Below are 16830 nucleotides of genomic sequence, written 5' to 3'. Positions count from 1 at the left end.
TTAGGGACACTTCCCAAATCTGAGAGCACAAGGACTGTTGAAATTCAAAAACTCGAAACCCAGCAACAATGACTTCCTCCAAACAATCCGCAGTCGAGAAAAAGATCAAAGCAACCAAACCCACGAAATCACCTAAGAAGCAAAATGCTGTTTTAGCCACAAACTCACCTGCTATTTTCCCTGCAAAAACTGAGAATTGCAAAACCTAATGGAAAGACTCGGCAACAAAGAGCCAAAATCCAAAATCTCTTATTATACTAAAACTTTTACAACGAAAGAGAATATATACAACACCAACCCATTACAAAAAAGCTAATATGAGGTAATTACCAAAATGAAAAACTATAATATGAGCAAAACGGAAAGTAACCCAGAAGAGATTTGAGCATAGAAATGAAGCAAAATATTTCTACAAAGGAGAAAGAAGAGCTAGTAGTTTTTTGGTCTCTATTTGCTACTCCAAACCCAATTTCTGACTTTTTTTTTTCTTTTTCTCTTGCTTCACTTTTCTAGGTCCTTTTGTTTGGTCTTTGAGAGTGTTTGTCTTTGTGGTTTACCTATTTAAGTATGGGTCGTTGGAGAAAATAGCATGGTGGAGTTCAGATGGCTTCAATGTGGAGAAGACAAAGGGGGCTTCGCTGGGTTTGTGGAGAAGATGAAGGGGAGAGTGGTTGTGGCTTTGAGTGGAGATGATGAAGTGGTCTTCAATGGTGGTTTCATGGGTTTATGGAGACAACCGGGAGTGGAAAAGACAAAGGGATCTGCTTGGCTTGATTAGAGAAGACGAAGGGAATGGGTTGGCTAGAGTGGATAAGACGAAGGGAAGGGTAGGGGTTGGCTTCATGGGGAAGCCCAACAGTGCATGCATTTTGAGTCATCAAATGAAACGGTACTTTTCATCTCCACGTGGGCAATGGTTCCCCAGAACAGTTGTCTATAGCATTTTTCTTTTATTTGCTATTGCTTAGTATTTTATTCACATTTTACATTGTATAATTGATTTATAATTGTTAATTTATAAAACAACTAAATTCGCCCCCCCCCCCAGCTCTTGGGTTAGTCATCTGGGTAAATTTGGTATCAGTGCAAAGTTTTTTTCTTAAGATTAATTATCTTTTGAGTTACAGATCTTATGGCTAACATTTCAGCTACCTTTGCTAAAGGTCAATCCAGTGCTCTAATATTAGATGCAATTGCTACAAATTTGTTATATTGTGCTCTTGAGGGGAATGAGTCTAATAAATAATGACTTAAAAGTCGACAAAGGAAATTTGGGAAAAGTTGGAAGTAACTTATGAAGAACTTCGCAAATCAAAGAATAAAAAATTTACATTCTTATTCATGAATATGAAATGTTTAGAATGACTGATATTGATGAATCAATTTCCACTATGTACACTCATTTTACTAATATTATAAACAGTTTAGCAGCTTTCGGCAAGGTCTAGTCCAGCCTGGAGATGGTAAGAAAAATTATCATCTCTCTGCTAAACACTGAGAACCAAAAGTGACGGTGATTCTTGAAGCTAGGGACCTTACGAAACTCAAGATAAATAAACTTATCAGGTCACTTATCACCCACAAGTACATATTGAAAAGATGAGAAGAAGAAGAAAAGCAAAATAAGAGCTTGACACTTAAAGTTATTCCTCATGAAAGAGAAAATGATGAAGATGAGAAAACTGACGACAAAGACGAAAAACTTGCTATGTTAACAAGAAGATTTCATAAACTCTTAAAAAAAATAAAGTTCTTTCAAGGAAACCCCTCAAAAAGTGTTTCCTAAAAAGATACAAGTAAAAATGATTCTCTAACTTGTTATAAATGCAATAAGTCTGAACATGTCAAAGCAGAATGTCTCCTACTACAGAAAGATTGAAACAAGGACAAGAAAGTAATGAAAGTCACATTGGATAATGATTCAAGTAGCTCAAACAGTGAAACAAGTAATGAAGAAATGACAAATCTTTGTCCTTCAGCTAAAGATGACCTTGAGGTAACACTTCTTGACAACATTTCAATTGAAAATCCTTCATATGTGGAATTCCATAATTCTTTCGAAGAGTTGTATGAGGAATTTGAGAAATTGGATATCAAATATATTTATTTGAAAAATAAAAATTCTTCTTTAACAAACGAAATTGATAGTTGAAGAAAAGAAAACATCATTTCAAAAAATGAAAAATCATGAGTTGAAGAAGAAAGTAACAGATTTAGAAAAGATTTTTGAGAATTTTACTAATGGAAAAAAGCAATTTTGAAGACTTCTTGGTAGTCAAAAATATGTTTTGACAATGCAGGTTTGTGATATATGCTAAAAGATGTGTTAAAGAATAATTTTTCTTTTTCAAAGAAATATATTTGATACCCAATTTCTCAAGCTCCTCATATAACTCTTCAAAAAAATTCTGTAATTCAAAATATGAAGAATTTTCAATTGAAATGTTATCAAAAGTTGTTACCTCAAGTCATTTTTAGCCATAAGATAAATATTTGCCATTTCTTCATTACTTGTTTCACTTCTTAAGCTACTTAAGTCATCATCCCATGTGGCTTTCATTGTTTTCTTTTCCTTGTTTTGATCTTTATTTAATAGAGGATATTCCGACTTGATATGTCCGGGCATATTGCATTTGTAACAAGTTAAAGAGTTATTTTTACCTATATATTTCTTAGAAATATTTTTGAAGGGTTTTCTTGAAAGAGATTTATTTTTCTTAAGTTTCTCAAACCTCCTTGTTAACATAGGAGTTTCTTCATCTTCATCACTTTCGCTTTCACGAAGAACAACTTTAAGTGTCAAGCTCTTCTTTAACTTTTCTTCTTCTTCTCCAATTTTTAATGTATTCTCGTGGGTGATAAGTGACTCGATGAGTTCATTATCTCGAGTTTCGTAAGGTCTCTGGCCTCAAGAATCGCCGTCACTTTGAGTTCCAATTGTTTTGGCAGAGAGTTGAGAATTTTTCTTGCTATCTCCAAGTTGGAATAAACATTTCTAAGAGATGCTAAGCTGTTTATAATGTTAGTAAAACGAGCATACATAGTGGAAATAGATTTATCATCATTCATTCTAAACATTTTATATTCATGAACAAGAATGTAAATTTTTTATTCATTGATTTGTGAAATTCCTTCATAAGTTACTTCCAACTTATTCCAAATTTCTTTTACCGACTTGCAAGTCATTATTCTGTTGAATTCATTCCCACCGAGAGCACAATATAACAAATTTTTAGTTGTGCAGTCAATGTTAGAGATTTCTCATCTTCATGATCCAAATCTTCTTCTTTTTCTATGACCTTTACTCCATCAACAATTTTTGTTGAGATATAAGATCATTTTACAACACTTTTCCAAATTCCTAGACCTTGAGTCTGAAGGAATATTCTCATTCTAGCTATTTAGAATGTGCAATTATCTCCACAAAATAGTGGAGGCCAATTACTGGATTGACCTTCACTGAAGATAGACGAAATGTAACATAACTAATCTAACAAAAGAGCCCTTAGTCTAATACCAATTGTTGCCCAGATGACTAACCCAAGAGAGTGGTGAATTGGGTTGTTTTAAAATATTAACAATTATGAATCAATTACACAATGTAAAATGTGAATAAAATAACAAGTAGAAGTAAATAAAACAAGTAAGGGTAAGAGAAAAACAAACTCAGTATTTTAACCAGATTCAGTCACACTGCCTACATCTTCACCTCAAGCTACCCCTTGAGGATTCCGAAATTCGATATTCAACCTCCTTCAGGTGGAGATAGAAATCTATTATACATTTGAGCAATATCGCTTCAAAGATTCCATGTAGAACACCTTCTACACTTACAATCACCTTACGAGTGATGATTTAACTATTTATCACTGCTACTACACTCACGAGGGTTAGACACACCATCTTACTGTTTATAAAAGAGTTGACAGTGGGTAGGTTATCAGAATACACTCTTTATCGAGTGAAATGAAAACAATACCTTGCAAACTATATCTCTCTCAAAATGAACAAATATTATGACTCAATGCCTAGAGAAGAGATATTAAAATCTTTTGATGAATGAATGTTGTTAAGCTTGGATGTGTTGTGTTGTAATTTTAAAGATTTCAAATAAGCTATTTATAGATATATAAGACTTCCTTTTCAATTTTCAAAATATTCAACTGTCAAAAAGGTGTAACACTCATTTTTCAACTTCAAATAAAAGTTTATTCTTCTTTTTTGTAATTTTTAAAGACAACATCATTCACTTTTCAAAATTTTCAAACCAATCTTCTACTTTTTGTATATGTTAAAAATAACATCAATCACTTTTCAAAAATTTCAAACAAAAGCAACTACCTTTTACATATGTCAAAACGAGTATCAATCATTTTTCAAAATATTCAAACTTATCATGCACATGTGAGAGATAATAATCAATTATCTTTAAAAAATTCAAATTTCAAACTTTTACTTTTTAAATATGTCATGCGCATGTGGAATATGCAACTTGATACTTTATGAGAAAATATTCTTTTTTAGCCTTAATTCTTTTTCGAATTTTGAAAAGGATGTACAAGATTTACTCTAAGGGTTTTATTTGTAAGTTTGTTTCATTTCTTGCTCATGCGTGATACATTGTTGTGCTTGACTCCATTATGTATACAACTTGAGTTGGAGACTCATTTATGCTTGAACTTGTTTGTTATCATCAAAATCCATATATAGATATATAATTATATGATACTTGAAATCATGAATTCAACGTAATTATTACTATGAGATCAGTGTGACGCCCCAATCCCAAATGGAGTCGGAGAGTTACTACCTATCGCCTAAATCTTTTTTCACAATACAAATAAATATTCAAAAGGCTCCATAAGCATATCCTCATCCATTTTCAAAAACTCCATGACCATAAATACGACAACTCAAGACTTAATATAATTGTCAACATCCCAATAAATCTAGTCAATACAATCGATCAATCTACAAAATAATAACCTTTCAATAATCTCTATATCTATTCCCTACACTTAGATTCTTGATCCTCAGTCTAACCATTCACTTCATCTGAAAAGTATTGTGAAGATAAGGGATGAGTTATCAACAACTTAGTAAGTAGAGAACATATACTACTATGTAAACATGAGCATTTTCACCGAGTTTAGAATGCAGAAACAAAACATTTTAGTTTCAATATGCAAATCTCAAAAATACATATTATCATAAAATCAGAGCGACATTTCAAACTGTTCATATTCAAAAACCAACTTTTCATATTCAAAGACCATTTTGGCACAACATGACTGAACATCTTCATCTTATCATATCATATCAGAGTATCATATCATAACAGCGACCATGTTTAACTCCCAAGATAGGGTTATGCATTCTGTAGAAAGCCAAGCAGAACATAAATTACCATGTTATCAAAGCAATTGCGCTTAGAGCAGAGACTACTATTATATCCCGCAGTAGGGCCAGAGGTAACTATTATATCTCGTGACAGGGTCAGATGTCACTATTATATCCCGTGACAGGGCCAGAGGTCACCATTATATCTTGTAGCAGGGCCAGAGGTCACTATTAGATCTCGTGACAGGGCCAGAGGTCTCTGTTGTATCCCATGACAAGGCCAGATATCAGAGCAGAACAGAATCAAAATCAAAATCACCATATCAGAACTAGAATCAAAGTCAGAACAGAATCAGAAAGTCTTGCCAAAGGTTTTTTAGATGCCACATCATATCAAAATATAGTACTGAAATTCATATTGTTTCACATTTTTCAAAACAGATTCAGAATATATTCACATCACATGCAAAAATTGTCAAATTTTCATATTCACTCATTTTTCTCAATTCAATAACAGAATGTCAAGAATAAGCTCATGTCTACACCAGTCATGCCAGAAAATACTTTATTTTTATACAGAATTTCATAAGTAATGCAAAACAAATAACTGATGTCGTTTCAAATTTTTTTTCATAACAAAACATGCATATTTTCAAAAAATCAACCTCAACCCATTTTATTTTTAAGGAAAGTCTAGCATAGGAACTCTATTTACCTGAACTTCTTAGCTTCTCAGAATTTCCCCACAACATCGCTAAGGGAATATCAATCGTTACCTAATAACAAAAAAAAATCCTATAGCCTGAGTAAATCTCTAATTTAACAGTCACCTCGTATTTACATCAGAAACACTTATTTTACATCCTCAAAATCTAAAAATTCTCTTAACCCTAAAATATCATCTCTTTCTAAATTCATCAATGTTCAATATAAAACTAAGCTCATGATAAAACAAATCTAACTTCAAAGTTAAGCCCAAAACACCTTAAAACATTAACAAGCTTTTGAAATAAACCAAGTCTTAACCAAAAATAGGCACAACACGAGTTAAGCCCGTGGGCTTTAGTAGTAGACTTGTAAATACCGAAGATATGAATGTGTATTCTGAAAAGGGAGGACCTAAATGATTCGAAGCAACAAAAGCTTCAGCTAGCAGTGTTGTGTGGTTGTACCTGTCCAAGCAAGAAACCAGAACCAAAGGCTTTGTGCGGCTAAGCACATCGTTGAAGTTGACGTTGGGCATGGAGCAGAGAGACGCGGTGGAATCTAGTTGAGGGTGGTGCAACGAAGATGTCGTCAAGCTGAGTGGCTGAGCACGAGAGAGAAAGAGAGAGTGATGAGCGAGAGAGAGAGAGAGGGACAAAGCGAGAGCTCGGCGTGAGAGAGAACGAAACTCACCATGAGACAAAGAGGAGGCGTGTGACGGTTTGGGGTGGCTTGAGGTGCCTGGCGTCCCTTTTCGTGCAAGTGGCAGTGGTTTTTGGCTCATGGTGGGGTATAAAAACTCTATTTTGAGTGTGTAAAAATAAAGGTGGTGATGCGGTTACGCTTTGGCTGGGCAGTGGGCTGGAGGATTTCATTGTGCAGGAGGGAACTCAGCAGTGTTGGGTGGTCTGGGCAGAGGTTTAAGCTGTGTTGCGTGATGGAGGTTAGGTGTGTTTACGTGACCAAGGCGTGGAGTAACAGCCTTGTGGAGGCAACAGCTGGACTGGGGTTCACAGTTTGTCAACGGGCTGGGTGGTGAGGCTATCACACAGTGGTTTTTAAGTGGAAGAAAATGTGAAGGATGTGATTCACTGAAAAAAATAGGTTGCGGAAACTTCTTTTGCAGAAGAGAAATGCATGTATTTATAGAGTTGATTCGGCTTCGTTTGGTTACTAAACATCTCTCAACTCATCTCAACTCATCATTACAACTTTTTCAAATTCCAACATAAAATATAATAAACAATTCAACTTTTTCAAATTCTAAAATAATAATAATATTAAAAAATAATATTATAACAATATTTTATCATCTCAACTCAACTCAACTCAACTCACTTTTACATCCAAACGCTAAAAAAACCCTAGATGACAATAAAAAGGAGGGTAGCCATGCATGAGAGACGTGCATGGCATGACACATGGAACGTGCCTGGCGTGGAAACTGGTTCCTGGCTTCATGGGCTTGGGTTTTGAGCGTTGATTGGGCTTTTTCCCTGAGTTTTGGGCTTCCGATTCAATCTCTAAAATAATCTAACTTGTCCCACCAATTTTCCTTGGCCCATAAAGAGATTTCACCTAATCCAAAAAAAATGTTTAATGATTCTAACCTAATTAGCAAGTCCAATAAAAATATATTCGACATTCGTCAAAAATAAAAATTTGGGCCAGTAGTCCATTCCAAAAATGTTCGTTAATCTCAAGTGAGATTTTCATCCGTATAAACCCACAAATTTTAGAAAACAACTTGGTGCTGGACCTGGGTGTTACAATTAGTCACAAAACGCTTAACTATCTACACATTGTCACTCATCTACCTACATTGATAACATGAAATATAGGATAAATTCAAATGTTTAAATTTTTAGATTGGGTTTTCTTTCTGGATCTAAATCATGCATTGTATCAAAAGTTGACTCAATTATTATTATTCTTTTTAGTAAAATTTGATAAACTCACAAGGTATGCCTCATTTTAAAAAAATATTAATAGGGTAGTGATTGGGTTTTGAGCGTTGATTGGGCTTCTTCCCCGAGTTTCGGGTTTCTGATTCAATCTCTAAAATAATCTAACTTGTCCCACCAATTTTCCTTGGCCCATAAAAAGATTTCACCTAATCCAAAAAAAATATTTAATGATTCTAACCTAATTAGCAAGTCCAATAAATATTCTACATTCGTCAAAAATAAAAATTTGGGTCCATAGTCCATTCCAAAAATGCTCGTTAATCTCAAGTGGGGTTTTCATCTGTCTAAATCCAAAAATCTTAAAAAACAATTTGGTGCTGGACATGGGTGTTACAATCAGTCACAAAAACGCTTAACTATCTACACATTGTCACTCATCTACCTACATCAATAACATGAAATATAGGATAAATTCAAATGTTTAAATTTTTAGAATATAAAGTAGATTGGGTATTCTTTCTGGATCTAAATCATGGATTGTATCAAAAGTTGACTCAATTATTATTATTGTTTTTAGTAAAATTAGATAAACACACAAGGTATGCCTCATTTTAAAAAAATATTAATAGGGTAGTGATACGCTAACGACCTATTTACAACTTATAAACAACTTAAAATTAGTCTCCTTGTTACATCAAGCTGAGCAATCCAACAACATAAAAGGAATTAGAATATGTCAAGGTGCTCCTATAGTGAGTCATATGCTATTTGCAGATGACAATCTACTATTCTGCAAGGCATCTCTCAATGAAAATGTAGCAGTGCACAGAATATTGGAGACTTATGAGAAATCATCAGGCCAGAAAATTAACAAAGACAAGACATCAATGGTGTTTAGCAAAAATGTTAATCCATCTACTCAAGCAGAGATACTGTCCCACTGGAATATTCAAGTATATTAACAGTATGATAAGTATTTGGGGCTCCCACCAATGATTGGCATATCTAAAACCCAAGCATTCTCAAACATAAAGCATAGAGTGTGGCAGAAATTGCAATGTTGGAAGGAGAAGCTTTTGTCACAAGGTGGAAAAAGAAGTGGTTATTAAAGCAGTGGCACTATCTATCCCTACTTACTATATGGGCTGCTTTAAACTTTCAATTTCTTTATGTAATGAGCTGGAACAAATGATGGAAAATTTTTTGTGGGGTCAGAAAAGAGAGGAGAAGAAAATACATTGGATTAGTTGGCAAAACATGTGCAAGCCTAAAGGTGCAGGTGGTATGGGGTTTAAAAAGTTGAGTTGTTTTAATGATGCACTTCTTGCTAAGCAAGGACGAAGACTCATGCAAATGGAAGACAGTCTATTGTATAAGGTGTTTAAGGCTAAATATTTTCCAAACAATAATTTCCAAGAAGCTAACATGGGTTATAATAGCTCTTATGCATGGAAAAGGGATATGGACTGTGAAATAAAAAATGGCTCAAGGCTATAGATGGAGAGTTGGAAATAGGGAAGAATTAATATTTGGAATGATTATTGGATTCCAGGTTTCCAAGATTTAAAGACACATAGGAGAGAAGAGTGTTAAAGAGTTAATGAGTTGATTGATCCCCATAGCAGATGGTGGGATGTTCAAAAAGTAAGAAGAATGCTACCTCCTACAGCAGTAGATGCAGTTTTAAAGCTGATCATAAGCCCCTCAAGTCACCGAGATAAAATGATATGGGACAGGGAGAGAAGTGGAAAATTCAGTGTTAGAAGTGCTTATAAACTGTTTAAGAGTATGGAAGAGCATACATAGGGAGAGACCTCAAATTCCAACAGACGAAGGCAGTTCTAGAAGAGCCTATGGAGCTTGAAAGTACCTAACAAAGTTAAAATATTTGCTTGGAGGACTTGCAGGGATAGTCTGCCAATAAAATTGAATATGAACAAGAAAAAGGTTGTGATGAATGACATATGCCAACTATGTTCTAATTCAGTTGAAGACACGATTCATGCTCTATATAAATGGCCCCAGTTGTTAACAGTTTGGATGAAGTTCTTTCTAGATTTACAATTCAATGATATAAGTCTAACTTTTGAAGACAGAGCAAAACAGGTGCAATATAGCAAGAAAGAAGGAGCATTAGAAAGATTTTTCTTGTTAGCATGGGGTAGCTGGTATAGAAGAAATCAATGGCTATTTGAAGACAAAAAGCTCTCTACATAGGAAATATTCAACCAAGCTTTGAGTTTGCAGCAAAGTTTTGAGGTAGTAAAGGATAGATCTCGGGAGAGTTTGAATACCAGATTTAAATGGCAGCCTCCACCACAAGGTGCTTTTTAACTTAATATTGATGGAGCCATTTTGCATGAAGAAGGATATGCTGGAATTGGTGTGATACTTAGGGACTGTGCAGGGGAGGTCATCATGACAGCAACAAAAAAAGAGGTAGCAGTTCAAGAATCTTTTGATATAGAATTGTTGGCTATCTTTAGAGACTTACAATTATGTCTACCACTTGGAATACAACACTTGATCATTGAAAGTGATTCTCTCTTAGTGGTGCAAGAAGTTCAAGACTTACAATAATCTGATACATTGTTCGGAAATCTGGTTTTAGATGTACGATAGATGATGCAAAGATTTCAGAATTGCACTATAGAGCATGTGTTACAGGTTTTCAAATGTTGCAGCTCACACACTTGCTAGATATGCAAGAAATGTTGATGATTTAATGGTTTGGTGGGAGTTTGTTTCCCCCTTATATTCAACAACTCATTTGGATTGAAAAGTCTAGGTAATTTTTCAGTTTATGATGAAATAAAACTATTTCTTCCCTGTCAGATAAAAAATATATATGATAATACTTTTTATTATATTTAGAAACATCAAATCAAAAGTAAAAGTAAAAATAATATTTAAAATAATATTATTTTATTACTTAATTGTATGCGAGTTGTTAATTAGTAGTAACCCATTTCCCTTCTATCTATGATTGCTTTTTTAAAAGGCCCCTAGCATATTATCTTATTACATAATTGTATACGAGTTGTTAATTAGTAGGTCTATGATTGCTCTTTTTGTAGGCCCATATCTCCGTGCCCAGATTTCCCACTGCCAAGTTGGAGCAAGCCAAGTTCCAACCCCTTGCCCCGTTGCTGTAAAACCCCGTAGCATCCTCTCGACATTCTATCCCCTGCTCGGGGCTCCAATTTTCCTTTATGGAGAGGGGAACCAAGGACTCCGACTCGGGCTCGGATAAGACGAAGGGTGCTATGAACATCGAAGGGTACCCGGTGAAGGGTCTGTCAATTGCAGGCCACGAAACCTGCGTAATGTTCCCCACTCTCAAATTGGCCTTCGATATCGGCCGTTTCCCCCAGCAAGCTATAAGCCACGACTTCCTCTGCATCTCCCACGCCCACATGGACCACATTGTGAGTCCCTTTTGTGCTTTCTTTACTGTTTCTAGTTTTTTTTTTTTTTTTGGTTGCTCTTGAAATTGGAACCGTATATTTTACGTTTTAGTTTGTTGTCTATACTTTTAATTCGGGGTTTGCTATCTACCTGATGTTATTATTTATTTTGATGTTTTTGGAGCTTTTTATTTTGTGGTTTGGACCTCTGATAATTTAGGAGTAGTTTGTTTTCAGAAAATAAAATACAAAATAAAATAAGAAATTCAACTTTTTCAAATTTAAAATAAAAATAATAGTAAAAAATATATTCTAATAATACTTTATTCAATTTTTTAATTTTAATTTCAACTCATCTTATCTTATCTCATTTGTAAAAACTTTTTTAACTTTAAATACTATGGACGTATTGACGTTATTTGTGTTATTTTCTTGGTTATTCTAAGTCCCCATTGTAAATAAGGAACAGCGAACCAAACAGTGTGATGGTATGTAATGTTGGGTTGGATTGTTGAGCTTAAGGATTGTTTTGGTACTGTCTTTTAAATGAATTCGGAATTAAGATTTTAAGGATTATTCTATATTTGAGGTTTAACTGCAAGATTTCTAAGAGCTGAGGATCTTTTATCTTATTATAAGGCCTAAGCATTTTTGTTTTCATTCCACGCTCAGTGATTCAGCCATATGTTCTATTTCATCCTAGAGGTTGAGGCAGGGCGAAAGTAAACGAGTGGTAGACTGATCGTTCCCCTCCATATACCTCTGTTCAAGAGATCATGTTAATAATTTCTTACAAGAGATCATGTTAAAGTTTTCATACATATTGAAAATTTTCTTCTGTAGAGTCTGTTCTTTAATCTAATGATACTCTGTTAAAGTCAGATTTGCAGTAAAATTTATCTCTATCTAATTTTTTGTTCCTATCCTCAGCTAGTGTCTAAATGGTTTTAGTTGGAATTCAACTAAAGCATCAATTTTCCGATGTTTGTAGAAGACAGGTTTTTTTTTTTTTTTTTGAAGTGCGTCTTTGATGAACCTTTCAAGCATAATCTGATGTTAGGGCATGGTATTTACGTGTCCACCAATGCAAACAATTATCAATTCTTTAGGACAACTATCAAATTCTCAATGTTACAACTTAAATATCAAACGATGCAAACCTCCCTTCTTCCATTCAGACAGAAAGAAAATCCAGGAAAAAGGTGTTTGTCCTATCTTCTTGGTATTTTATTGAACTTTCCATGTTAGAAATTGCAGTTTTTATTTCTCTTGGTTAGTTTGGATCGCACATGGAGTTTTATTTATTTTTTTAATATTCTTGATCTGTATAATTGCCTTTATTGATATTACTTAGAGTTCTACTCATGATTTCATAAATTTACAGGGAGGACTTCCCATGTATGTTGCAACTCGTGGCTTATTCAGCATGAAGCCACCTACAATCATTGTACCAAAATGTATAAAGAAAGATGTCGAACAACTCTTTGAAGTGCACAGAAGAATGGACCAATCAGAGTTGAAGCATAATCTGATTGGCTTGGATTTTGGTAATAGTTATCTTCAAATAAATTATCTCTCCAACTGAGATTTTGGTATCGTGTGCTCTCTTCTCCTTGAATAATTGTAATTCATGCTCATAATGTTTTCGCAGGAGAAGAGTTTTACTTGAGAAAAGACCTCAAAGTAAGAGCTTTTCAGACATACCATGCAATACCTAGCCAGGTATCCTAATTACTTATAATTTTTTTCTGTAGATGCTCACTTGTTGGTATATACTTGAGCTATCCTAATTTAGTGACTTTGAATGCTCATGGTAGGGTTATGTAGTTTACTCTATAAGACAGAAACTTAAGCAGGAGTACGTTGGCCTTTCTGGGAATGAGATTAAAACTTTGAAGTCATCAGGTGTGGAGGTCTGTCTTGGCAGTTGCCTTCATAAACTCTTATCAATAATATCTGATTGGTAATTTGCTGCCTTTACTTTTTGATAATTTTTATATTGCAATTTTATATTACTTTTCCAGCACTTCTTTATTGCAATATTGTTCTTTTCTGCTGTTAGTTCGATGAGGAGAGAACTAGAAGCAGGATGTGGGAAACCGATCGTGGCAGGAAGATCTTCCCTGTTATGGATGAACACCTTTCTTGTTAAAATTATTTGATATGAAAATAAGCTTAGATTTTATTTTATTTATTGTGTTAAGTAAAATTAGCGCAGAGTTTTACGGGCCATAATTTGAGTATGTGGAGATATGTTGCTTGCTTTTGCAACATTGAGGAGAAATATTGTTGGGAAAAAGTTCTTGCAAATATATTGAAACTTTATGACATGGCTGATAGATGCTTGCATTAGAAAGCTCTACTTTTTACCCAAGATCTTGTTTGGTGCCTTTTGTTGTGATACCCCATATGATATGGATAAGGGTAGAGGTGTATGAGATCCCACATTGCTTGGGAAGGAGAAGTTCTTGCTCTTTATAAGGTTTCAATGGGGCTCCAATTGTATCATTGACTAGTCCTTTTGGAGTATAGGCCATGTGGTTTGGGCCTTCCATTGGGGCGTTACAAATGGTATCAGAGTCTATCCCAACCAGAAATGTGGGACTTGAGCCGTGCCACCTACAATAGACAGGCCCGACGAGGACGTCGGGAATTTAAGGGGGGTAGATCGTGATACCCCATATGATATGGATAATGGTAGGTGGTGTATGAGATCCCACATTGCTTGGGAAGGAAAAGTTCTTGCTCTTTATAAGGTTCCAATGGGGCTCCAATTGTATCATTGACTAGTCCTTTTGGAGTATAGGTCATGTGGTTTGGACCTTCCATTGGGGCGTGACAGTTGTTCTCTTTAATTCTCTAATCCTCATAAGGTTTTTACATTTGGTTTTCTGGAAACATAGCCTTCATTGAATTTCAAATCTAAATCTCCCTTTCTTCCCACTTTTGTAACATATATATATAATATATATATATATATATATATATTTATGAATCCTGGGATTGCTTTTTCAGATTACATACACTATAACAGCACCAGAAATTGCTTTCACTGGAGATACCACGTCTGACTTCATAATTGACCAAAATAACACTGATGTTCTGAGATCAAGGATTCTTGTTATGGAGGTGAACCACTTTGCTTGTTAAAATTCTCTCGTATTTTTAGTGACTTATTTATTTATTTATTGCCGATGGCCTTCTGGCAGAATGGCACTACCCATGGTCTTTAGAAACCATTGGGTCTATGGTTGGGGTTTCAAACCCCCCTACTATTATGGCTGATGTCCCTCAAAAACTTGCATAGCCAAAAAAAAAAAAAAACAAAGCAAAGACTTATTTTGCTGGATGAATTTTGTATCTAATGCTCTCTCTCTCTCTCTCTCTCTCGCTCTCTCTCTCACACACACACACACTCACATGCATGCCACACAGCAATCACATACACACACAAACACCCACCCACCCACAGCCACTACCTCACACACATGCATGAATGAGTAATTATTTAAATGAACTTACAGTGATCAAAGGACACATGGTAAATATTGAAGACTGTTTGTGATTTGGCTTTTTGGCCTTTCTCCTGATGGTTATACAGAAGATGGGTTTTCTTTGACATTTTAGTAAATGAGGCTGGCTTAATCAGAATATTTTTAATTTATTGCTCCATTTGAACTTTACACTCAAAAGTAACTCCAGTAACACTTGTCATGGGGGGAAAAACCAGAGAGAAGTCTATCACAATCCTGCTATTTGTTTATGTAGTGTGGAGTGATGTGAAATGTGGTCTGTGTGTGTGTGTGTGTTAAACTAGGAGAACCTTCAATAATTGTTTTGTGGTGGCTTGCAATTTAATCTACTGTGGTACAATTCTAGTTCATTAATGAGTGGTCAAATTGTAATTGATCACTGTTATCTGTTATGTGCTTGTGTTAGATCATGTGGATCAAGTACAAGGAAGTTTCTTACTCAAAATCATCTCTCTTTTTTTCTCCCATTTCTTTGGTCTTAAATGTTGATGGTTCATCCAATTTGGCTACGTGTTCTTCAGATGGCTACGCTTTCCTTCATAGTCTCTGCTCGTGCAGACACCTGTTCAATTATAGTATCATTCAGACACTTCCTATTTGTTATATATCACTTGGACATGCATTCATGTGTGCATACCCACAATTGCCTTACTGTCTACATGGGTTGTATGGCTCAAAGTCGTCATAGTATCTATGATGGTTTGTACTGTGGGTTCGGATTTTATGTATTATCAATATATTATACTTGCCACGCGTTGTTTACTGCAGAGCACCTTTCTTGATAACTCTGTTTCAGTGGAGGATGCGAGAGTGTATGGACACACTCATCTATCTGAGGTTGAGTCTCCAAACTTTTGTAATTTGAAACTACCATGTTCCATGCCTCAATGACCTCTTGCTTGTATGATGCATCTTTCCGAGTCTCTTACTCTTTGTTTAATCTTGTGGGGGAGCTTCTAGCAGATAATAAGTCATGCTGAGAAGTTTGAGAACAAGGCAATCCTTCTCATACACTTTTCAGCTCGCTACAGACTTGAGGTATTTTTGTACAAACTGCCATCGTGACTTATCATTTCTGTTTGCAAGATATTATGACTGCTCGTGATTTATTATTTCTGTTACCAAGATATTATGCCTTCTCTCTGATAAATTCTCCACTACCAAACAATGAATAGAAAGTTCACTTGTAGGTTGCTGCTATGCAATATCATACCAAATTGGCTCAAAAGAATTGTCATCCTTATTTATTCTGCTATTGACTCATCACAAATTTAAAAATTTTGTAAGAGCAGGATGAGAGGCAAATTATATATAATGGTTTATTGTCTAATGCCGTCATCTCCTTTTGTACTATGTTAATTTCTACTTTGATTTATCAGGAAATTCAACAAGCTGTTTCTGCATTGCCTCCGCCTTTAGCAGGTCGAGTATTTGCACTTACAGAAGGATTCTGATGACGTCGAGAGTAGCAGGTCGAGTATTTGCACTTACAGAAGGATTCTGAGGACGTCGAGAGGAGATTTATTTCCATTAGTTTCTTTGGCTTTTTTTTTTTTTTTTGGGGGGGGGGGATGAGGTTGTTAAATCTGATAGCAAGATCTGCTTTCTGAACACAATGTCTAATGCAATGATTTAATGGAGTTATAGATGGACGAATCAGAGAACTAACCTATTTAGTTGGGCAAACCTTACCAATTATCCAGGTATTGTGAAGTAGGATTGTTCATCCGGGCCGCATTTTTTTCCGTTCCGGTTCTGGGTTTCGGCCCAAATCAAACCCGGGCCGGAACCCGAGTTAAAAAAAACGCAGACCAACCCGGTCTGGGTACGGGTTTAAAACCCGATACCTGGGTCTTTTGTTTTTTTTTTTTAAAAAAAGGTATCCGTTTTGATGCCGGTTATACACTTCCCCTCCTCTCTCTCTCTCGTTTCTACCTG

General features: G+C 35.2%; 1 protein-coding gene across 4 annotated transcripts; it reads left to right on the top strand.

Moving 5' to 3' along the window:
* The first annotated feature begins 11010 nt into the window (after positions 1-11010).
* Positions 11011-16578, top strand: LOC108981566 (tRNase Z TRZ1). 4 transcript variants are annotated; one of them, XM_035693710.1, is made up of 9 exons: positions 11011-11380; positions 12744-12906; positions 13011-13081; positions 13177-13272; positions 14375-14488; positions 15661-15729; positions 15856-15930; positions 16272-16314; positions 16365-16578. In XM_035693710.1, the coding sequence occupies exons 1-9, from the start codon at positions 11165-11167 to the stop codon at positions 16394-16396; spliced, it is 879 nt and encodes a 292-aa protein (XP_035549603.1). In that variant the 5' UTR covers positions 11011-11164; the 3' UTR covers positions 16397-16578. The 4 variants fall into 4 exon arrangements, 3 of the variants coding, with proteins under 3 accessions (XP_035549603.1, XP_035549604.1, XP_035549602.1); XR_004802364.1 differs by lacking the exon at positions 16365-16578 and having other exon boundaries at positions 15689-15729; positions 16272-16312; XM_035693709.1 differs by having other exon boundaries at positions 11013-11380; positions 16272-16578.
* Positions 16579-16830: the final 252 nt, after the last annotated feature.

Source organism: Juglans regia, chromosome 9, assembly GCF_001411555.2.
Source record: "Juglans regia cultivar Chandler chromosome 9, Walnut 2.0, whole genome shotgun sequence".
Taxonomy (NCBI): Eukaryota; Viridiplantae; Streptophyta; class Magnoliopsida; order Fagales; family Juglandaceae; genus Juglans; species Juglans regia.
Note: the sequence above shows the minus strand (reverse complement) of the source record. Positions and strands in the feature narration are given on the sequence as shown.

What these genes read in the sequence shown, in the direction of transcription:
- LOC108981566 (XM_035693710.1), top strand. Translation starts at nt 11,165, where the DNA reads ATGGAGAGGGGAACCAAGGACTCCGACTCGGGCTCGGATAAGACGAAG. An exon ending in TCTGATTGGCTTGGATTTTG is followed by an intron (nt 12,907 to 13,010) that starts GTAATAGTTATC and finishes ATGTTTTCGCAG; the next exon opens with GAGAAGAGTTTTACTTGAGA. An exon ending in CAAGGATTCTTGTTATGGAG is followed by an intron (nt 14,489 to 15,660) that starts GTGAACCACTTT and finishes TGTTTACTGCAG; the next exon opens with AGCACCTTTCTTGATAACTC.